This window comes from Papilio polytes, unplaced genomic scaffold (genome assembly GCF_000836215.1).
Source record: "Papilio polytes unplaced genomic scaffold, Ppol_1.0 DF823923.1, whole genome shotgun sequence".
Classification (NCBI taxonomy): domain Eukaryota; kingdom Metazoa; phylum Arthropoda; class Insecta; order Lepidoptera; family Papilionidae; genus Papilio; species Papilio polytes.
The window spans coordinates 3,919,145-3,942,684 of NW_013525281.1; the positions used below are offsets into that span (position 1 = coordinate 3,919,145).

A 23,540-nucleotide genomic window follows, 5' to 3' on the forward strand; every position below is an offset into this window, starting at 1 on the left:
AAAAAACTGTTTTTCTGCATCTGTCTGTACTATCATCTGCAACATTTCCTATAATCTCTTAATGTTATTTTATTGTTTCTAGCTCAATGGTTCAATATTTTCGAGTCCTTTTATCTGGTTAATTTAAAACAAGTAGAATCGTTTAAAAAAGAAAAAATAATACATATTCCCTAATGCAGATGTCTATGGGTAGCGGTCGCTTCACCATTTCGGAGAATTCAGGTGGCCGCTTGCTCGTTTGCCTCCTTATGACATATAAAAAAAACCAAATAGACAAATGACTATTCTAAAGGTATATTTGAACTATCTGTTGCCCGCGACTTAGTCCACGCAATATTAAGTTTTAAAAAGTTGCCTATAACATGCCCGTCTATGTCAGCAACCCTTCAGTTAAAGTCCGGTCGAAACCGGCCCAGCTGTTGCGGAGATTATCCGGGACAAACGTAGTTTGCGGACAGACAGACAGACAAAAAACTAAATGCCATTTTGTTATCAGCAACGCAAATACATCATCTTCCCGAAATCTGGAATTTTCCTTTTGATATTACAAACAGACACTCCAATTTTATTCTACGTATAGATAGATAATAATTGACTAAAGCTCCATTACAAAACTCATAACACTTTCAAAATGAGAATTTACGGTATTTTATTTTTAAAACGATAACAATAATAAGGGCTGCCAGCATCTAGGTCAAACTGCTTGAAAGGGTGAAGTGGGATACAAAAGTACGTGACGTCAAGCATAACTATTTGTTTTGTATATCGATGTAATATTCAAGGGAAATTCCTTATCTATTAAAGTATTACCCCCTTATGCAAATAGAAACTAGTAAATATTTTAGAAAACGCTTATTTAAAATTTACTTCGAAACTCTAATGAGGTATAGGCACTTTTGTACTAAAACCGCTTTATTATATTTTTTTAAACTTCATGATACTTTAATATAAAAATAAAAAATATACAACTTTTAATATTTATACATTTTCAATCAGCTTTAAATTGAATTGTACAAAAGCTAATGGTTTTTTATACCTGTATCAGTTTGCTAAATATGAAATACACTGAAACTCGAATAACATTCTCGAATTTAAGAGAAAATTTGGTGAATTCAATTATCGACAGAAATGGTAAAAATAAAAATGATTTTTACGAGCACATACGTATTAAATTTGTAAACTGGCTGTTGCCCGTGACTTTGTCCACGCAGTATTAGGATAAAAAAGTAGCCTATACTTGTAATATTACATCATCTACCCTTCATTGAAAGTCTAGTCGAAATCGGCCCAGCCGTTTCGGAGATGACCCGGAATAAACGCGGTTTGCTGACAGACAGACAGACAGAAAGACAGAAATACAAAAATGCGATTTTCGTTATCAGCAACGCAAATATATCATCTTCCCAAAATCCAGAATTTTCCTTTTGATTATACAAACTGACACCCCAATTTTATTACTTATATAGATATACTCCATGGCTAATGCGTACAGCAACCGCTTGACCCTTTTTAAATCGTGAGATGTCATTCAATTTATATTCTGCCCGGAGTTTTACAGGGATAAATTCAGTCGGCCTCTGTATTTGAACCGTATGAATATTGTCACAGCTACCCTCAAGTTAAGCCCACTAGAGTTGCCCCTCAAAGGCCTTTTTCTTAATTAAGTCGTGCGATGTATTCTGAGAATGCAATTTCTCTGTGGACGTGCTACGATCTCACCTGCAAATATTTTTAATTTAGAAATGCGCTATTTATAAAAATGTGTTTTAATTAACTTTTTTAATAACTTTTTACGGCTTAATTAATATATTGGATAGCTCTATTAAATTGAAAAACAGTTAAACGAACTACAATTCCCTTTGCAGTGATTTTATACTAATGCATTTCCGCATTGAAAACCATTTAAAGGATTCTCATAGATAACTAAGGGGATTCTAAGAATAGTGAAGCAGATTAGTTACACGGCTTTGCTGTTTTAATCAGTTTTAAACAACAATACAAAACCGTTATAAATTGAAGCAAATTCATGTACATTATCAGAAAAGAACGTTTAATTTATATACTGAATTAAAAAAAAAACTCTGTTATTACAGTTAGATATTCCAAACTTATTTAATAACTAGCTTTAGCTTGAGACTCCGTTCGCGCGGAATTAAAAATAAAGAAATGAGGAATGTGAAAATCCATACCCAATTTTATCAAAATCCGTTCAGCCGTTTAGACTACAAACTCTAACAAATATCCATCCATGTAAACGTTCTCATTTATAATATTAGTATGATGCTAGACATAATAGAGAATTTGTAAGCTACTGTTATTCAAAATGAGACAAACTTTTATACATTGCCTCTGATGCCGTCCATTGGTAATTAGGGCAATTACTTTTTCATTTAAAATAAAAATTTATATGCATACTGATCATTTGACTCTTCAATATTGTCGCAAAACAAAAATGAACACAGAGAGAAAAAAATACACCGATTGAACTGATAATTAAATAAAGCTTGTGTTTGAAAAATATGTTCGTATTTTTAAATGTTTACATTATTATTTAGTTTACGTTTACGCTTGTCAGTTACATTCTCGGATTTTATATGAACCTAGTCGACAACCGTTCGCTTGTTTCTTTCACCTGTCCAGTACAGTTGCGCGTCGTTTTATGGTTGGCTTTTTTCATTGACAATCTGTAGCTAAATTATTATAAAAAAAGTAAATGTATGACTCATTATTTTACGGCTTACTCACGTCATACTTTTTTCCAGTGACGTCACAGATCATAAAATAATTAATCGTAAATTAATTAATTATAAAATGTCTCATGAAAGTTTAAATAATTTAAATGTATGACAATAATAATCTTGCTAATATCATAAATGCGGAACTTTAGATGCATGGACGGATGTTTTTAGAGTTTGTAGTCTAAACTACTTGTTCGCGCGGACACTGGCAACACCGAAAAACGTCAGAACAAAAAAGTAACGGCGATGAAGAGGTCTTACTACGCGCATACATTTATTATAGTTAAACTTTGTTATATTTCCAAATAAACTATATAAACCAAACAATTGGTCCTTCGAGCCGGATGTCGATGTCGATGAAAGTTGACTCAGATGTAGAATATAGACTCGAAGAATACATAGACTACTTACTAATTTTTTTAATCCGCGAAACGGAGTCGCGGGTGACACCTAATATAAATGACATTGACTTATCAATATGAATTAACGAGAGCGGGTGAATGTAGTTATATCGTATCCTAAAAGTCATCAACCTTAGCTCGTCTTGCATATTATTATCTTGACATTGATAAATTAATAAAAATAAAAATAGACTAAAAATATAATCGGAACTTTTGTTCTTCAGCGGAATCGTTTGAACGTATTTTTATTTTTAGAATTAAAAACAAAATCATCCATGAGCCGTTCTGGCGATATTTTCTTACAAGTAAGGTGTAATTTTTATGGTTTCATAATCTAGAACGTTCTATTGCGTTATTTCAATCATCAATCTCTCCTTAATCACAATTTTTGGATAGCTTGTCTACCATGAAATGTCATGGCCGCGCCCCCGTATGCTCCCCGCTCACGTTGACCCAAATTAGTTGAGAGACGAGTCAGTTCAAACGATTTTTATAGTCACTATTCCAGCTGCCAACTTTCGTTCTTGGAACTGAAATTGTCCTTAGAGATACTGTAATTTGTAAAAGGCCAATAATAAAACTTACTAAAATAAAAATGTCTTTCGTAACGTCTTTTTATCAAAAGTAAACAATCTGTATTCACAAATATATCGTTTAGTATTTTAAATATTTTATTTTAACGATATGAATTAAGTATAAAAATAAAAAAAAACCTGTTTTCTTTCGATAATAAAAGCCGGAAGTAAAAGCAACGGATTCGGTACTAAAATATTTACGCGCTTGAAATTACAGCGCTCTGCGGCGTTGGGTTTGCTTTTAGTATTTTATTGTGACTACAATTTTGTATATTTCGTATTTTAGTTTCACTCTCAACTAAAAAGATGTTTAAACGTAAATAACATTTTAAAATAACTTTTATAAAAACGATGTTAAATGTCTAAAACACATTGGAATAAAAAGACAATTTTTATAGCCTCCAATTGAATATTTTTCCTTGATCTTTTTTGTTAGTCCCTTGATCTTCGGATGGCACGGCTCTTGTCTAAGTACAGAATTCGCTCACAAAAACAACGCAAATAGGTAAACGAGGTGCATAATGTAGTAACCTATTTTTTTTTTTACATTAAAAAGATTAAGGGCTAGTCCCACCACTGGCTGATAGAGGCTCAGATAGATTAAAAATAACGTCACTGTCAGATAAGAGCACAAAATCCGATATTTCCATCGCATATTTTACAAGTTCGATTGTAATCAGAAAATTTAGAATTTGGTAGTACTGACAGTGATGAGCCAAATTTGCAGCGGTGGGACATTAACATCTTTAAAGCATTTTATATTCGCTTCATTGTTAATTAAAATATTACATTTTGATTAGAGTAATTAAGAATTCTCTTTTACGAGCCTTACTTTCCTTATTAAATTGTAAATTTTAAGAGCCTCAATGTCCGCAGGAAACAAGGAGTCCGGAACCGCCAACAGCAGTAATTATAATTAAAGCTTAACGGTATTTAATAAAAAAGCCTCAATTGTAGCCAATAACACTAATTTACGAGAGAAATATTAATTAGAGAGGTGGAGAAGATAAGATAATTTTCTATACTAATATTATAAAGAAAGATTTGTATTTTTGTATGTATGGAAATAACTCTAAAAGTACAGGACCGATTTCAAAAATTCCTTCACCATTAAAAAGCTACATTATCGCTGAGTAACATAGGCTATATTTTTAAATTTCACACAGACGAAGACGCCAGCAACAGCTAGTATTAAATATCTAAGTAGGTTATTTAATGTAACGCTCGTTACATTATAACTTAATAACTTCTCAAATGATTAGCATTATCTAATTATATTAAACATAAAATTGTAAATAAAAAAACAAAAAAATTAGAATTCTATCATCTACTAATAATCACAACCTTGATACCAACTATTTGAACCGATAGAGATTTTCTTTTTGTTTTCTTTTGTTTCTTTATTTTTTTAGGTACTTCGGTTCATTACACCATGCCAGTCCCATAATACCTTATACAACCTAAACCGTAAAGATTTTATTTAATAGCGTTAATACTTGTGGTACAATATTGATTACTTGGAATGTGCGCCATGTCGCCTTCGAGGCACATTTTCAACGCCGAATTCCTTTTTGCAACATAATACTGAATAGATACATAATGTTTGGCACTTTAGTTAAGCATCGAATATCTGTTTACGATTTTCTATATTCTGTCATGTGTTCGCTTAAATATCGATAACTTTATATTATCTATCTTTAGTTTACACTGCCTAAACGCTGTGGGAAAACATAATTTTGTCTCTGTTTAATTAAAGAGATAAACTGAGATATATAGCAATTTATTTTAGAAACAGTTTTTTCGAAACATAAAATCATTACAAATAGCAAAATGAACAATAATGTCCACAAACATATTCTTTAATACACTTTATTAATTAATAGCTTTCGACCGTGAGTACGTCAGCGTTGAAAAAAAAAACAAAAAACAAAAGTGAGTAGCCTATGTATGTGTTCTTCCAGACTATCCTCCACGTCTATGCCAAATTTCATCCAGATCTGTTCAGCCGTTTAGGCTACAACTAACAAACATCCATCAATATAAACTTTCGCATTAATACTATTAGTAAGAAGATTTTATTCATAAAATAGTTTACAGTGCAGTTGTCTGTTAACTTAATTACGCAAACACATATTAACAGAAATAATAAATTTTATCATAGTTCACATACGAAGGTAAAATAATGTTATTCTGCGACACTTATATAAACTAAAACACCTCTATACATACACTGACTGAGATCACGTATGATAGAGTTATGTGGAGGACTAAAATCTGTTGTGCCCACCCTACAGGTGTAGAATTAGGAGAGAGATGATGATGACCTCTATGCATACACTAAAACTAGCTAGCCTCCTTTTAAAATAACGGAAAATTTAATTTAAAAAAAAAACGAAATATGTTTTAATCCATAGAGATTAAGGCTTTTAACACTGCTGAGTTTAGCGGCCATTATTTTCTTTTTCGATGTTTTAGAACTATTTTTAATTTCCACTATGAAAAGTGGAGGTGGGTATTTAATCACCGAGGGAGGCAGGGGGATTTTAAATTGTAAAAAATAAGTCATATAGTTCAATACTTTTCTAAAGTACAATTACAAAAAGCATCTACTATGGGGAGTGATCTAAAGAATTCATTACAATGATTCTTGCGAGTTTCGTAAGGCAAAGAATATGCAATTTCTCTGGTATTGTAGATCACATTATTGTTCCCGCTGCTCCTTTGCTGTCTCTTACGCTAATATTATAAAGAGGAAAGATTTGTATTTTTGTATGTATTGAAATAACTTAAAACTACAGGGCCGATTTCAATTTCTCTCGCCATTAGAAAGCCACGTTATCAGTGCGTAACATAGGCTATTTTTATTATTTTTTTTTAATTTCACGCAATCGAAGTCGTCTAATAAAACAACCTTATTACCTTGCACGTAATATTTGTTGTTTGAAAAGTGCATTGTTTATTTTATAAAAAGTTCAATGTTCTGTATTGTATTACAACGCATTAGTTAAATGCAAATGACATTGTTGTTTACAGTAGTTTTCCATATTATTAAGAAAAATATATCAGAAAATTTATTCAAAGACACGATCTGAAAGATTTTCTATGCATCTAATAGTTCAAATATTGTCAAGCGTTATGCAAATGTAAAAAAAATGCAATTTTAAATTGTTTAAAAAAAACTAAAAACTCTCAATTCTTTTATGAGATTAATAGTTATTACATATTTAAAAGACGTGGATAATTTCTAAAAAAAAAACAATTTAGAGGTTAAGTGTGTTTAAAGTAATTTAATCAAACGTCGAAATATAATTTCTAATGGGCCCAAACATCTAAGTTGACCTCTAAGTTAACCTATAGACACAAGCTACTATTTCTTACAGCAATCTTTACTTTGATAGTGTCCGTAAAAACGAAACAATTGAGGTAAAAAAGGAAAGCAATAAAATCCTTAAACAAGCACTCTCCGATGCGGTCTAGATAAGTATTATTGGACACGAACTTGAAGTACTAAAACGTTAATAAAGTTGACACATAAATAAAACATTGACTAGATACTGCAATATGAATAGAGATTTTAAGATAATTGGAAATAAGGTAGTCTTAAAACAGAAGACAACTTGATATTATACTTGCGTAATAAACAAAAAATGAAGTTATATTGATGGAGATGACAAAACCCCTTTTTAAAAAAAATGAACAAAAATCATAGTTTAATGTTACATATTACAAACACATCTGACATGGTAGTCACATTAATAAAATAATGAATTTATTAAATTACATATGTAGTTCAACCGAAGAAGCTTCCAATTTATTAACGAGCTGTTTACAATCATAAAATGTAAGAGACGGTGGCGCATTTATCGCTTTTATTGACTCTAAACGTCGCGTCGTACCAAATAGAGAACCTTCCACAACATATATTAGCGAATTTTATCCATGTTACGTAAATTTTGTTTGTTTTTGACAACTAACTCGGGTAGAGGATATACGATAACAACGGTCGTACCAGTCTTACATCTTCAGTAATCCTTTGAAAAACATTTTGTGACATAATAAAAATGCCATTCTAATTCGCGTTTTATAATTTTAAAGAAAATTATATACAAAATCCCACCTTCGTATACGCTGTTATCTTTTATTTGACGACAAGTGGCTTTAATATGACAGAGAGACTACTTTGACTAAAACAAACAGAAGTAAAATAAACTCATTTATCTACAATCCGTAAATAACCACGCCTCATAATTAAATAGTTAGAAACATTACAACGTATGTATAAATTAGATATGCAATTAATATAGTAATTATATTTTGTTGCAGTATGCTTGAGGAAGATTTGAAGACAGAAAGAGTAGAGTTCCTTGGACGATACGCAAATACTCCCGCAGACCGCCGATGTTTGTTCTGGAAGTCTTATCACTTGATAAGTTAGAACACAAGCCTCGCGCAAACAACCTTATCATGGTAACATTCTTACTGGAGACACAAAACTACTCCACAGAAACCATTCCAATCAGGCGTGACGCACGGAATACCTGAATTAAAAATTAAGCAGTGTTCTCAAACGTAGTCATGGAGGAAATTTTGTTAGTGCATAACATCAATTAGTTATATTTATAAAACTTCAGTGCAAGTGAATCTATGCCAAAGAACGCACCAAATTTTATATCATATACTAGTCAAATAATATCTTCAAACTGGAGGACTTACAAACTTTGGAAGGCGCAGAGACCGTCGTCGAGAATGCGAGCGCCAGGGCACAGGAATGCTTGGAGCAGAACCTCAATCTTTCGGAGAACTTCTGTCCAGCGTACTACGATGGACTTCTGTGCTGGGACCCCACGCCCTGGTACACTCTGGCCGTGCAAAAGTGTTTTAGTGAATTTCACGGCGTCCAATATGATGATACGCGTAAGTAAATATTTTTGTATTGATAAATCCTAAGGTGGTTTGGAGGTCTTTTTAATGTGGATTTAAAGTGAAATTTAACAAGCATCGTCATTCAAATAAATCGTACCATGATAACATATTTCTATCTTGCTTTATATAAAAGTAAAGTCACGGTAAATTAAAAATTTCCTTTAGGCAATTAGTGTTTTCAAATTAGGAAATATTATAGTAAATATAGCAATATCAAATCCATCTACCAAATGTTGTGAGAAAATCCTACTGTTACGTAAGAAATGAAATTTAACTATGACATTTGGTTTTTGTATTAAATTACGATGTTATTGGTTACCGGTATTCGATTTTAGTCACAAATTGATAAAAAACGTATTTTTAAAACATACTACTACTTTTACAACATCTACTTTCTTATTGCCTTTATTAAGTTGCCTTATGAAAAACTAAAGATAAACCTTTCGGTTCAAACAAACAAGAATATAGATACCTACAGCACTGATTTTTAATTTTAAAACTTTTGTTTTTCCACAACAGCAAGTTTTGTTTTCATAATAATGAATAATTTATCACTGTCACCGCAATCAAGTGTTATTTTTGCCGCTAAAAGTTTTTTGTTTGGGTTTTATTTTTTTGAATCGTATTTTATAGCGACTGTGTTCAAAACAAGTCTACGGCTTTTGTTATGAATCATTTCACGTCACTGGGCAACCTTCACAACAAAGTTGTAATAAACTTAAGTGAGGGCTTTTCTTCGTTTTATGATAAAATTATTCAGTTTATAGCCGCGCTAATCCGCTCATTAAATATTATAAATCGCACCAGTTTTAAAGACACTAAAAATAAAAAATTAAAGTAAAATATAGAAGATATAATACTTGATAAATATAACATAGAGATGTTCAATAGATCGTAAGGATTATCAAAGCAATTCAGTTATATCTAAAAGGTTATCGCTACAAGAGTAAAAGTGAAACAAATGTTAGACACTTATTGCACTAAGCTTGGCAAGAATCCCGGCTGTACAATAAACGAGACGCTCACAGAAATACCAGCTTAATGGAAAAAGGGTCTTAGTATAATCCGTGGCCGTTCATTCCGCATTCACAGAGAACGCGTCGCGCCTCTGCCTGGACGGCATGTGGCACAATTACTCGGACTACGTCAACTGCACGGAGCGCATCGCTAACGTGTCCCCCACAGATGTGGCTAGTCTCATCTACCTCGCTGGCTACTCCCTCAGCTTAGCCGTACTCTCGCTTGCCGTCTTTGTATTTCTCTATTTTAAGTAAGTACATATTAACACATCTATTCATATACTTCTAACGGCATATCACTTTTCAAAGAATTTAGGGGGCTACTGAATTTTAAATATTTTTAATTAGACTGCCCATTTATTTTTGCTAATCTAAAGTACTAAGTGTTGCTCGAGATTTGGTCCACGAGAAATTTTAAAATACAGGATATGTTCCTCAGTAATAACGTAGCTTTCTAATTGTGGAAGAATTTTTGAAATCGGCAAAATAGTTTTTGAGTAATTTCAATAAATACAAAAATACAAATCTTTCTTCTTTATACTATTGGTATAAACGGAATCTATTGTCCTTTAAAACTCACGTTTTTCTCTTGTATTGTAAGTTTATCTTTGATTTCAGGGATTTAAGATGTCTTAGGAATACTATACATACAAATCTTATGTCTACATATATATTATCAGCTTGCAGTTGGATGTTAAATTTAGCTTTACAGGTACGTAACATTGTATGTATCTACAACATTTATACTTCGTCCGCGTGGAATTAAAAAATAAACCCTATGTTAGTCACAGATAAATTACCTTTCTAACGGTGAAAGAATTTTTAAAATCGGCCCAGTAATTTTTGAGTTATTTCAATACATACAAAAATGTAAAAATACAAATCTTTTTTCTTTAAAATATTAGTATAAATATAGATAATCCACATAAAATTGTTATACATACTAATTATAAACTAAAAATGTATACATTACTTATGTGTATTTGAATCTCATTACGTTTTCCGACTTTGTATTAGACGCGTAATAAAGTAAATCTGTGCGATATGTTAATTCAAAAAGTTTGTAGGTAATTTACATTGAAAAGGGAAATTTACATTTAATTCGGGAACTTTGAAATTCAATAAAAAGATCAGTCAAATCTTACTTTGCAATATATCTCAAATGAAGAAAATCTATACTAATATAATAAAGCGTAAACACACATTACTTTGTTGCCTGAGATGTCAGCAATTACAGCATATTTTCTAATAACTCTTTTTTTAATATAAAGCCCTACACTTACGTCACGCTTTAGGCTATATATTTTCATGCCGTTAAACTTAGGGGTAAATATTTTGGATAAAAACCCTAATGTGGGAAAAAGACCATAAGTTGTTGCCAACATCAAGGAAGCAAAGTTGCCATGGTTTGTCATGTCATGCCATTTTGACATTTGCAATTGATAATTTGACAAATGTGAATAAGATGATTTTTTTATAATTTTTTGCGAATGAAATCGCATGGGAACAGCTAGTTATTAATAAAAAAAGCTAAATTTGGGTTTAAAGCTACAAAGAATTAGTCTAGTGTTAACTTTAGAAGTCATTTTAATGTTAGAAATGTTGAATATTTTTAATATGGAATGTTTACTGTCTTATATGAGGTACAAAAAATAGCACGTACGTTTTATACTATCGGTAAGGGATAATACATTCGAAAAAATGGCTTATTATTTCGAACCCATGTTGTCACATATGGTACCAACTGCTTCAGGAACAAGTCTATGTATGAAACTTTTAGTAATTTGTAAATTTGTTTTAGAATTGGTCAGACGAAGCTCAACAAGACCAAACATCGTGTATGATCCTAGTTATATGCATGCATTATTTCTACCTCACTAATTTCTTCTGGATGCTTGTTGAAGGTAAATAAAATCCAATTATATTGCTTAATGTTATGAATGTGGAAGGGTACACAGGTAGAGGTAGATCTAGAAAGAGATGAATGGACTGTGTGAAAGGTGACATGATCAAGAAAGGAGTGATGACTGAGATGACGGATGACAGAGTTATTTGGAGGACGAAAACCCGGTGCGCTGACCCTACGGGAGTTGGATAAGGCAGGGGAGATGATGATGATGATGGTGATGGTGATGGTGATGATGATGACGATGTTGATGGTGATGGTGATGATGGTGATGATAATGATTGCTTAACATTTCATTATCAAACGTAATTAAGAATGGCTTAACTCACGTTTGATCGTCTGATATTTTTGTTGCTTATTATTTTTCAAGTTTTCAGGTTTAATTAAATTGTTATATATCTTTACTATTTCAGGATTGTACCTTTACATGTTGGTTGTTGAAACATTTACAGCTGAAAATATCAAACTTAAAGTCTACACTACTATAGGTTGGGGTAAGTTAATGAATTTACTAATTAGTAACTACTCTACATATACTTAATTCAAGGACTTTCATATGACCTAAAAACTAAAACCGTACGAGTTAGTCTTAAAAAAGCGATAAAAGAAATTATCACAATTCAGTTTGTAAAGATTATTTGGAGGACACCGAACTCGGTCAAGTCGTAGCACCACGTGTGATACACGCTACATTACGCTTTTTGTTTTAAAATTGTTTGTGGACATCTGCCAGAAGTGCGTAATGTATGCTGCATATCTAAAACTTGTTAAGTCGTAAATGCAAATGTATATTCCATAAATGGAGTAATATTTTATTGATAATTTTACTATTCTACGGTTTATGGAGGGGAAAATTCACTCGTTTAGTTTTATGAATAGTTTTGTTGATTTTACAGCAATTGCGAGAATGTTTTACATGTTATGAATAATAATCTGTTGTCAAACATTTCTAGTATTGGATTTACTATTTCAATAAAAATATGTTGCCAAACAATAACTAATTTGTAACTAATGGATAACAGCAAGGATTTAACTAATTTGTCTATGAATTTTTAGGTGCACCGGCCATATTTATCATAATATGGGTTATTTCGAGGTGCTTCGTAACCGTAGTCCCTTCCACCGGACCTGACGAGGTAAGCTTTACTAATCAATATCCTCCACTTGAAATTATTAAGAAACTATTTAACTGTAAAATACTATAGAGTCATCCTAAAACTATCGTGACATTAGCTTTATGCATTATCTTGTAATTTTTTTACTCTTAAGTCTTACTTCTTACTAATATTATAAATGCAAAAGTTTAGATGGATGGATGGATGGATGTTTGTTAGAGTTTATAGCCTAAACGGGTGTACGAATCTTGATAAAACTTAGCACAGATGTAAAGCTTAGTCTAGTGAACATATAGGCTACTTACTTTTGTTTTTTTTTAATTCCACTCGAAGGGAGCCGCCGGCAAAAGCTAGTGTCGTTATATAAAATGTTATTTGTCCACAGTTAACTATCGCCAGCGATACAAAAATGTGTCTTTGGATTCATGAACATCAAGTGGACTGGATTCACAAAGCTCCAGCCTTGATCGGTTTGGCGTTAAATCTGTTCTTTCTTATAAGGATCATGTGGGTGAGTATTTAACATATGTTAGCAAATTTGCATCCCTTTCATATTTTATTTAGCTTTGAAAACCATAGTAATAATAATAACATTACAATTTTGTAATGTACTGTACACTAAATTTGTACAGCACAGTACAATTCAATCATAAATATGGTAATTGCTTTGAAAAACATATGCAAAAATAATAATTTATGTATAATCAACAGGTTTTGATAACAAAACTGCGATCAGCGAACACATTGGAAACGGAGCAATACAGGAAAGCAACAAAGGCTCTATTAGTTCTGATCCCACTGCTGGGTATTACAAACTTGCTAGTGTTGTGCGGACCTAACGATGATTCGTGGTTCGCGCACGCTTTCGACTACACGCGAGCACTGATGCTATCCACTCAGGTAATGTATTACATGGCTAGTATTCTGTAAAGAACTTGTTCTGTGTACCAAGTTTGGTACTACTTCGTTTAGATTTTTTTGATTTACGTGGTGACAAATATATGTAAAATTTTAAATTATGTTAGTAAGACTGCAAATTAGCATTTAACTAGCTGTCATCATTAACTTGCCCTTATCCCTTACGGAGGGACGGCACAGTATGCTGCTTTGCCATACATCTCTATCAGCCGTCATATATGTCCACTCCGGTCTTAAGCATATACTCTTTCACATATTTCATCCATACTTTCTTCGGTCTTCCTCTACCTTTGTAGCCATGGATGGCTTCATCTTTCTTAACACTTTAACTAGCTGTATAAATTGTAAACTTATCAAACATGTCTTGTATTCTGCTTTCTAATAAGAGTGGTTTGTTTCCAAGTATTCTAAGTTCTCCAAGATCGATATATAATTTCATATTCTCGATAAGTTGCTGTTTACACACAACATTTCTGTACTTAATAACCGCCGTAGGCTAATCAAACTACAAAGGGAACAATTGTACATACAATAATATTATGAAATTTCCAATACGATCTACAGGCAACACCAAAATTGATAATAAATTAATTAATATAATAAAATATTATTTTACAATTATGAATTACTGTTATACTCAAAGTTATTAAATGAATGCCAAAAGTAAAGATTTAATACAAGAAATTTACGCTAAGAGTTCTCAGCCTGACTAAAAAACGACTTTTTAGTTTGATAGAGAAGATTTCTTGTACTACGAGTTGTATACAGAGTTCTAAGATCCTTTAGTGGGTACAGGACAACGGAATTAAGCAAACTCTTTCTTCTAGGGTTTTACAGTAGCTCTGTTCTACTGCTTCATGAACACGGAAGTGCGTCATGCGATCAGGTACCACGTGGAGCGATGGAAGACTGGCCGCACTATCGGTGGCGGCCGGCGTCGAGGCGCATCCTACTCTAAAGACTGGTCACCACGATCCAGAACGGAGAGCATAAGGTATACTATCGTTAGAATGTCGGCTGTTATATTAAACAGAATATGAAGGATAACATTATGTCGAAATCCACAATCATATAGATATATTGCCGAATGAATTGTAATTGGACCAGGTGTTTTGTCAGCAACGTGTGAACGTATCATTGACATTTAAAAATGTTATAATGAGTTACGTAATTTGGCTTTGTTATTGAGTTACGGGATATATAGTTATGTTGAACGTCACATTTAAATGCGATATTATCTTATGAGTAATTGATTAATTTATCAAAGAAAAATAGTTAAGTATGGCTGATTTTTAAGCAACTGTGTAACTGTGTAACAATAATTCATTTGCATATTGCTGAGTTATATACAGATTAAAAAGTTGATCTAGCGGTATTAAATATAACCTAAAAGGTAGAGCATTTACTAGAACTACTAGTAGTTAACGATTAGATCGTATTAATAATTATTTGCTTGATAAAATTATTTTCAACATCATTTACAAATCCCTGCTTTTTTATAAAAATAAATCATGCATTGCATGCATCATTTCCTTGCATGTTAATTACCTTAATAACGGGTTTATATTTAATGATAAAATCTATAATGTTCTAATCAAAATTGTTGTTCACAAAATATTTCTTAATATTTCGTGACTGGTGAGAAACATGAGAAGCTATTAACAATTTTTTTCTTTACCTCGAATAGGTCATAATGAAGTTTAATCAAGTTAAAAAATCTAGATTTCGTAGATTAAAAAGAGACCCTTTTTATTAACTGTATTTCAAATAGATACGAGATTGTAACATCAATAGAAATTGCCTAAATTATGTTAAATTGACTATTATTAATTACTAGCTGTTCCAGTGCGACTTCATCCGCATGAAATTATGAAAATTTTATTTTATTGTTTACATTTGTCAAATTATCAATTACAAATGTCAAAATGACGACATGATGACAACTTTGCTTCCTTGATATTGGCAGCAACTTATGGTCTCTTTCCCACATTAGGTTTTATATCCAAAATATTTACCCCCTAAGTTCAACAAAGTTGTAAGATTGTGCCATGGTTTGTTTTACGACAATATTTGAATGTCGAGAATCGAACTTACAACCACGTTTCTTGTTTGAAACCTTTAACCAATCGGCTATCGGCGCTTCAAAAATATATTTTGATTATGTTTTATTTCTGTTAGGCTCACTGTTTGAAGAACTAAGAAGACATGATACCGGATAGTTCGTGGGTCAAACTATTAAATGAAGAAATTAAAGCGCTCGGAATTAATGTGGATTTGGATGAAAAAAATATTTTTTATTTTGTCATATCTTCTTTTAAATAAATCGATGTTTTATCCGCTTTTCTGTGATTTTTTTCAATAATTATGTGTTTATTTTTATCTTAAAATGGTTGGGTTTGTCATTATTATTGTTTGCACAATGTTCAGTAGTGATAGAATTTTGTATGCATGTAGCTTTGTTAATAAATATTAAAATAACAAAAATAATGTTTAATACTAGGTGCATGTTATAATATTAGGAAGCACATTAAGGGGTTAAGTTTGCTTGTCATTAGATTTGATGTTTAATGCAAAAATTAAAAATAAATTAACAAATTTCTTTAACAATATATCTTTAACTTTAGTGTTTAAATTTAAAAGTTTTGTAATTTTTTTTATTTATGGATTTTAGATATAAATTTATTAAAACCTTGTCGTTGAGATTTGAGAAAAATCAATTACGATACCTAAATTGTAAAATAAGTTTGACGAACTTTATGGCTCTTGTTTCAAAGAAAAAAAGTTTACATTAAAAAAATATTATAAATACAATAAAAATGTCTTACCATATGACTAGTTCCTACTCCTACATCATTCCAACTTCAATAGATGTTGACGCAAAGTCATGGAACAGGTTATACAGTCACCCTTCGAAGCGAGAGTCTGCAGCATCAGAGACAACTACAACGACCCTACTGGTGCCCAGGACATCACTAGCACCGCACCACGATGGCAGACATCTGCACGCTGTAAGTACTAAAATTGTACGTACTACGCACAACAAGACAGACAATTCTCGTTAAGCTTAACATTCATTAGAGCCCTTACACAGTCCGGAACAGAGCAGAACAAATTTTTAAACATAATAAATTGTTTTTTTTTTGAGATTTAAATCTACTTTACATATCTTCATCAAACATATCAAAGATGTGCCAGTAAATTAGCCATGTTTCAATCGTTTTTTGATGAATTTTACTTGCAATAAATCTACGTTACTGTCCGGTGTGTGTGAACGGACCCTTACACATACCGGAACCGCGCTTACAACAATCGCGGTATGATGTTCATTTCATTTATGACCTCGATAAAAGTAGCTTAAAGTAGTAGACTATTATATTATGTGCAGATTTTTAGCAACAGATAGTTAAATAAAAAATCGTTCACAGTACATTTTCTGTTCGCTGGGCAGGCATTTTCAAGTGATAGGTTCCCAATACGATAATGGAGGTGGACCATTAAAAACGATTTGAACCTTTTCCTAATGTCGACGGGCCTTCGTCCTTGATGGACGGAATTGAAAATACTTGCGGCTGTCCCTTCCTCGGAAGTAAAATTGTTAAAAAAAACTCGAAGAAAATTTAACCGCTAACGTAAAACGTTATTAAAACCTACCAACTAAAGTACACTGAGGATAAAACACCTTAATTATAATTATAATTTGAAATAAATCTATAGCTAAATTAATAAAAACGCAAAACGCTTAACATGCCCCACGTATTGAGTTTCAATTAATGAATCCTTAAGCATTAGAAATCTATATTTACCCTATCGCTGTAGAAAGAACGAAGATACTTTAAACGAACAATGAAAAATAACTATATTATAATATACCAGCATAAGATCAACGCAAATAAAGTTGTTAATTAATTCTCATATCTGATAAAATAATTGGCCACTTAAACTTTGTTCGGTTTCTGTAATTAAAGTTATACATGATATTATATATAGCTTAGTGCTTATGTATTATTACCTTTCGCCCGCGACCCCGTCTGCGTGAAATTAAAAAAAAAAAACAAAAGTGAGTAACCTATGTGTTCTTCTAGACTATCCTATACACCTGTACCAAATTACATCAGAATCTGTTTAGCCCTTTAGGCTACAATCTCTAATAAACATCCATCCATCTAAACTTTCGCATTTATAATATTAGTAAGATATTAACGATATAGCGGCCAAAGTGGATAATGTTAAAATTTATAAAATCTTGTGCGCCGACCCAATGTAGTATAAGGCCAGAGTTATAATGATGAAGAAGAAGATAGTGGCCATATTAATAACAATGTTAAACTATTTGTTGGTGATACAATACTAAACACACAAGTGTTTAAACTAACTAACCCTAATTAGAGGTACCATTCCCGGAGATAGACTCGTGACTTTTAGAGCCGAAACAGCACAGTAGGGAGAGAGTACAGATAGCTTGCATTCTCATCCAACAACGTTCAAACTTTCAAGCTGTTACTTTTGTATGTAGTGTTAGGTTTGCCTTCAGGAGTACATAACGAGCGGCAGCGCAAGCGGCGAGCAGTCACCAGTGTGAGGCGTGGGGCGGGGGAGGCTGCAACGCCTGCGTACACTGCCAGAGGAGGACGACACCCTCGGCCTACCATCCCCCGCCTCCCCCGCAGCCCCCACCACTATCACCTATAACAACCAACTTACAGACTTGAACTGTACAACGCAAGAACTGTCTTATTTTAATCAATCGTCGATGTAAAATAACCTTAAGCGTCTACTCTTGTTCTCACCAACCAAATCACTGATCATGCAAAGAATATCCGAGAGTCTCCACTGTCTAAACACATGTACTGAAACTATTTGTCTTCTCTTTTTTGTTAAAGACAATGAAAGAGATTTTTTTTTAATTCTCGGTTATTACTTGAACTAGGCACTAATTGAATTCAGTAACAAAGATGAATATATGTAATTGTCATGTCTAAGTACATTTAAGTTATATCTGTAGGTATGTAAGTTACAAAACGAAATGCATTTAAGCGTAAGATAAGCATAATATACTTTAAAGATGTTTGTACATATACAATCGAGTTAATATATCTGAATATATCAAGCATTTATCTCATGAGAATGAAAACACACAAACTGCAGTTACTAAAATCTTATTAGATTACAATTAAAACCGTCTAAATCGTGGCCTTGCCTTGTTCCGGGATTATTCTTAAATATTATCCATTTAACATTTTGAAAGCATCTAACAATAGTTCCCTGTCTTCCAAGTAAACGCTTTGAACATAGAAGTCCCCTCAATGGTATACGATCGAGGAATCAATTGAAAGTTAACAAATTGAAGCAGAAATTTCGGAGTAGGGGTCTAACCGAAAATAGTATAATTAACAAGAAAGTTTGAGATCTCTGATCTACTTTAAAAAATAGTTTTTTAAATTCATTCTAAAACGTCATAAGTAGACTCAGCACTAAGTTATTTTAGCTTCAGAAAATGCGATTTCAATGTACCATTTATTCATAAAAGACTTTTATTACCCATATAAATCAAGTTTTTAAATATGCATTTGTAAATATAATTAGTTAATATGACAATCTAGGAGATCATTGTTAAAAACTTAGTCGTAATTTTATTATATTGACCATCTTATGATTGTAAGTAATATATGATACATTTAATGTAAACCATTACGTGTATGAAGCTTTATTTGTATCTTCAAGTACTCTCATTGTGATTGTTATTTTATGCTTCGTATTTGAATCTCTTTATTTTTGCTATTAACTATTGTAAATAGTACTAAAAAGTTATATACTAAAGGATTATAAAATCTGAACTAATCTTACACAATAATATGAGATTTAAATCCTTTGGTAGACGATGGTTGAAATCAACATTCTATCTCAAAACATTTAACTTATCCGCAATATATGTAATAAAATTATTATTTAGTTCAAATTAACCAATCTAAAGATTACTATAGGTACCAACGAAAACATAATAACCCCGTTTTAAACAAATTTAAATAATTTGGTAACTGAACGTTAGAATAATGATTTTAGTTGTTATCTACCGGGATTGTAATAAAATTGAACATCTTCGCTAGCTGTCGCTCTATGTAAAAAAGGTGTGACGAAAAAGGGCGATGCCAGCGAATTCCAGAAGCCTGTCATGTTATTGTCTACGTGTTGTAAATACGTAATTTTGTACCGTTGATTCCTACTTCTGCCAAATATGTAATATATTATAATAGATGTAATGATGTAGTTATCAGAAAATAAATTGGGAAACAATGCGCTGAATGTAACATAAAGTTTTAGCATATCGTAAAGTTTTAAAATTAAATTAATGTGATTTGTTTTCTCAGACAAAAATATAATGTAACTTAAATAATGTATTTATATTAAAATAAAATTGATACATTAACATTAAGATTGATTTTAAGACAAAAAAAAAATTATATGTTATAACTATTTTTATTTAAAATTTCTACCAAATCGAGGAAATGTCAACTTTAATACAAATGTATTAAAAATGTCTTACTTAAAACTTAGTTGTATGTGATTAAAACAGTGTAATATAAACTATTTTAATGTTTTTACGTATGTATGATCTTTGGTTCTTGCTGTAAATGTTCTCAATATTAAGAATCGCTTCACAATTAAGAATGCGGGTAAACGTTAAACTAAGGTATTAATTAGTTGATTAATTATAATTTGATTGTTTATTATGATAGATAATTTATCTAGCTGCTCGTAAATGTACGTAACCACAAATCTTTGTCATCAAATAAATGTTTATATCTTTAATAAAATATCCAAGCTATATATGTCTTTTATTTTCGTATTCATGTAAACCCTTTCTCTCCCCTTAAAAAGACAGAGATAGCAATAGTTTATACAGGCTTTGACTAAAGTTTGAAGTTTTTGCACAAAATTTGATTATATTAAAAACAGGGTTACTACTTTTTCCATTGAACCGTTAACAATGACGTATTAATTTTCCCTTATACTCCATTGAAATTTATGGCACGAAGTAAGCATAAATTAAAATGCCTCGTCACGTTTATTGGTGTTTTGTATTGAAGATGTACCATCATCGCCGATATTCGACAGTCAAATGTTGAATCATTCATCAATTAATGTCATAAACATGCCTACATTTAGAATTTATTTCGGGAAGATTAATCTCTATTCAAAATCAATCGACATTCAATTTAACTTGGCAATTCTAATCATTAGAGTCTAATGGCATTGATCTCGTATTCTAAATGTTAAATGTAAAGAAAAAAATTAAAAACCCGTTAATCTCTGATGGAGATTTACACGTTCTCTAACGAATAAATAAAGTTTTTTTAAATAAAATTTCTTTAACCAACCTCCTTGCTGAGCAAGACACTGGCCAGTTGCCAGTTATGCTAGCAACTGGCCAGTAAAAAGCACTAATTTTATTTTCATTTTTTGTAGTGTATTCGATTCTTTGATAATGAATTATGTAGCTGTAAGTTAATTCCAAAATAAAGCAGAATTTCAAATAATCATTATCAAAGAGGCAAAGCTTAGTTTACAGAGAAATTGAGTTGGAAAACGTTTCCAGTTTAGATATTGGGATTATATTATCATCTCAGCTTAATACCAATAGCAGCTCACAGCAGATTATGCTTCTAATTTGTAGGATTAAAACGTAACGGTAATTTGAAACATCGTGCTATTCAGTAGCCAATAATAATATAATTTTAATTGACATTAAAAACCCCTAATATGTTTATCCAAAAGGAGTAGTTAGAACAGAAGACAGAGTTAATAATCGCGTTGGTAAAAAATCCTCTGGGTTTATATTGTTTTCATGATGTTGTTTAATAATTTTGAAATGTCCTATATCATACTTCATACTAATATTAAAAAAAGCAAAAGTTTAGATGGATGGATAGATTACGATGAAATTTGGTATAGATGTAGAAGACCGTCTAGAAGTATACATAGGCTACTCACTTTTGTTTTTTTAATTCCAAGCGGACGGAGTAAGGGCAAAAGCTAGTTTAAAATCTTTCAACTTTATTAACTATGAATAACTGTGAAAAACTTTGAAATAAATAAAACTATATTAACCTTGAAAACTTCAACCTGTTTGATAAACACTTATGTAGACCTCGCTTTTGAGTATTACTTGGAACTGTTACATACGATGTTGTCAAGACGAAAAACTTTTTAGTAACTTATATTGAGGTAGAGAACTGATACTTCGATAGATGGAACTTCTTTTGAGATTCAATATATTTGACCTTTATTACATTTGTGACTGGTTAAAATGATTAGAGTAGATTTGAACAAGTTTTTCCCATTAAAGCCATGTCGTGAAATGATGTTTTATTTATAAATAGATTTTAATACTTAGGGTTACCTAAATGAAGTCTTAGTGCATATTTTTCTCACTAACTGAATATTCTGACTCCTATCGAACCTTTTTTGTCCCTCCCATTGATCCTCGAAGAGCTATAATTAGTAAATTGCTTGTAGAATTTAAAAAACATTGTGTTTCTGTTGAAAAGCAAAAATTTAAACCTATTATCTACCTTTGTTCGTCTGAAACTAGATTCCCTGCATTCTTTGTTACCGAACGGGCGTCGGCTTTTCATTTTGTCGAAGGTTTTTTATTGTTTGATTTCTAACACAAGTGTTTTATTTTTATTACAAAACATATGTATCTATTTTATCAGTAGTCATGTGGAGATATTCAATACTATTTTGACCGATTTTCCAAAAAAAGAAGATACTCAATTCGTCTGTATGTTTTTATCTATAAGTATGTTTTGGTTTTAAAAAAATAATAATAATAATAATAAAAATATAATCACCCTGTTTTTTTTTTTAAAAAATTGAAATGTCAAAGTAGTCATTTAAAAGAAACATTGTAATGTATCTATTGTAATGTATGTAATTATGAAGTTGCTGGAAATAAAAGGCTTTTTTATTTTTATTTTTATTTATTTTATATGTTTTGGTTTAGTCACAATTAATATATAACTTCTAGGCATCAATTATTGTGTAATTTCTATTACAACTTAACTATATTAAAAATGGTATTTATTTGTCTTAGAATGTGGGTGGTATCACACCGTATGTGGGAGACAACTTAACCCATTAGTTTCAAATCTAAATTACTTTACATACAACGAACATTAGCATCTTTTCACAGTATACATATGTATAGATGATAGATCGTGTTCAAGATTTATGCGACCACAATACTAATGAAACGGGAAGCCCCATTGTAAGTGATTCCACTAGTTAATCCACTTATAGATTAAATTATTAATTGGCAACGTAGCTACCTATAGTTATTATAGATTGATAGTGATTATAGATAGCTTAAAGTTAGCAATATGCAAAGACTAGCTATCGCCCAGACTCCCCCCGGGTGGAATTAAAAAAAACTAAAAAGTAGTCTGTGTTCTTCCAGACTATCCTCTATATATAAGCCAAATTTCATCAAGAACCGTTCAGCAGTTTAGACTACAAACTCTAACAAACATCCATCCATCCATCCATCCATCCATCCATCCATCCATCCATCCATCCATCTAATCATTTATAATATTAGTAAGATCAGTAACATTATTATCAATACTAAAACGACCTTCACTGTCTAAAAGTCGAATACTGAAATAATAGCTGAATACTTTTTTTTATGAGTTATGAGTACAATTTTTTCCTAATGGCCGTATTCTGAAACGAATTTCAGACACTTCGCATTTTCGGAATTTAGAGTTAAACCGTTATTTTATCTTTAAAGATGCTGTTAGATATTTAAATGTCGTTTCAGTATACGGCCGTGGAAGTTTTAGGGTCTGTCCCACCATTGGCTGATAGAAGCTGAGATAGCTTAAAAATGACAACTCTGTCAGATAAGGTAACAAAATCCGATATTTCCATCACTAAAATATAAAA

The 23,540-nt window shown here is 31.6% G+C and overlaps 1 protein-coding gene and 1 long non-coding RNA gene across 4 annotated transcripts in view; both read left to right on the forward strand.

Annotated features, from left to right (window-relative positions):
* LOC106102581 overlaps positions 1-8,488 on the forward strand; it is a 61,205-nt gene extending 52,717 nt beyond the window's left edge. The window contains exon 3 of the long non-coding RNA XR_001225581.1: positions 8,038-8,488. This is a non-coding gene — a long non-coding RNA (uncharacterized LOC106102581). The remainder of the gene's footprint in view (positions 1-8,037) is intronic.
* Positions 8,489-8,544: 56 nt separating this feature from the next.
* Positions 8,545-19,271, forward strand: LOC106102579 (diuretic hormone receptor). Of its 3 annotated transcripts, none has more exons than XM_013282105.1 (11): positions 8,545-8,628; positions 9,730-9,907; positions 10,275-10,368; positions 11,458-11,560; positions 11,976-12,056; positions 12,619-12,698; positions 13,063-13,188; positions 13,389-13,577; positions 14,423-14,589; positions 16,489-16,603; positions 18,109-19,271. In XM_013282105.1, exons 2-11 carry the CDS (start codon positions 9,759-9,761, stop codon positions 18,112-18,114), a joined length of 1,110 nt encoding a protein of 369 aa, XP_013137559.1. In that variant the 5' UTR covers positions 8,545-8,628; positions 9,730-9,758; the 3' UTR covers positions 18,115-19,271. The 3 variants fall into 3 exon arrangements, with proteins under 3 accessions (XP_013137559.1, XP_013137558.1, XP_013137560.1); XM_013282104.1 differs by having other exon boundaries at positions 18,127-19,270; XM_013282106.1 differs by lacking the exons at positions 16,489-16,603; positions 18,109-19,271 and adding an exon at positions 15,774-15,935.
* Positions 19,272-23,540: the final 4,269 nt, after the last annotated feature.

What these genes read in the sequence shown, in the direction of transcription:
- LOC106102579 (XM_013282104.1), top strand. Translation starts at nt 9,759, where the DNA reads ATGTGGCACAATTACTCGGACTACGTCAACTGCACGGAGCGCATCGCT. An exon ending in TGTTAAATTTAGCTTTACAG is followed by an intron (nt 10,369 to 11,457) that starts GTACGTAACATT and finishes AATTTGTTTTAG; the next exon opens with AATTGGTCAGACGAAGCTCA. An exon ending in CTTCTGGATGCTTGTTGAAG is followed by an intron (nt 11,561 to 11,975) that starts GTAAATAAAATC and finishes TTACTATTTCAG; the next exon opens with GATTGTACCTTTACATGTTG.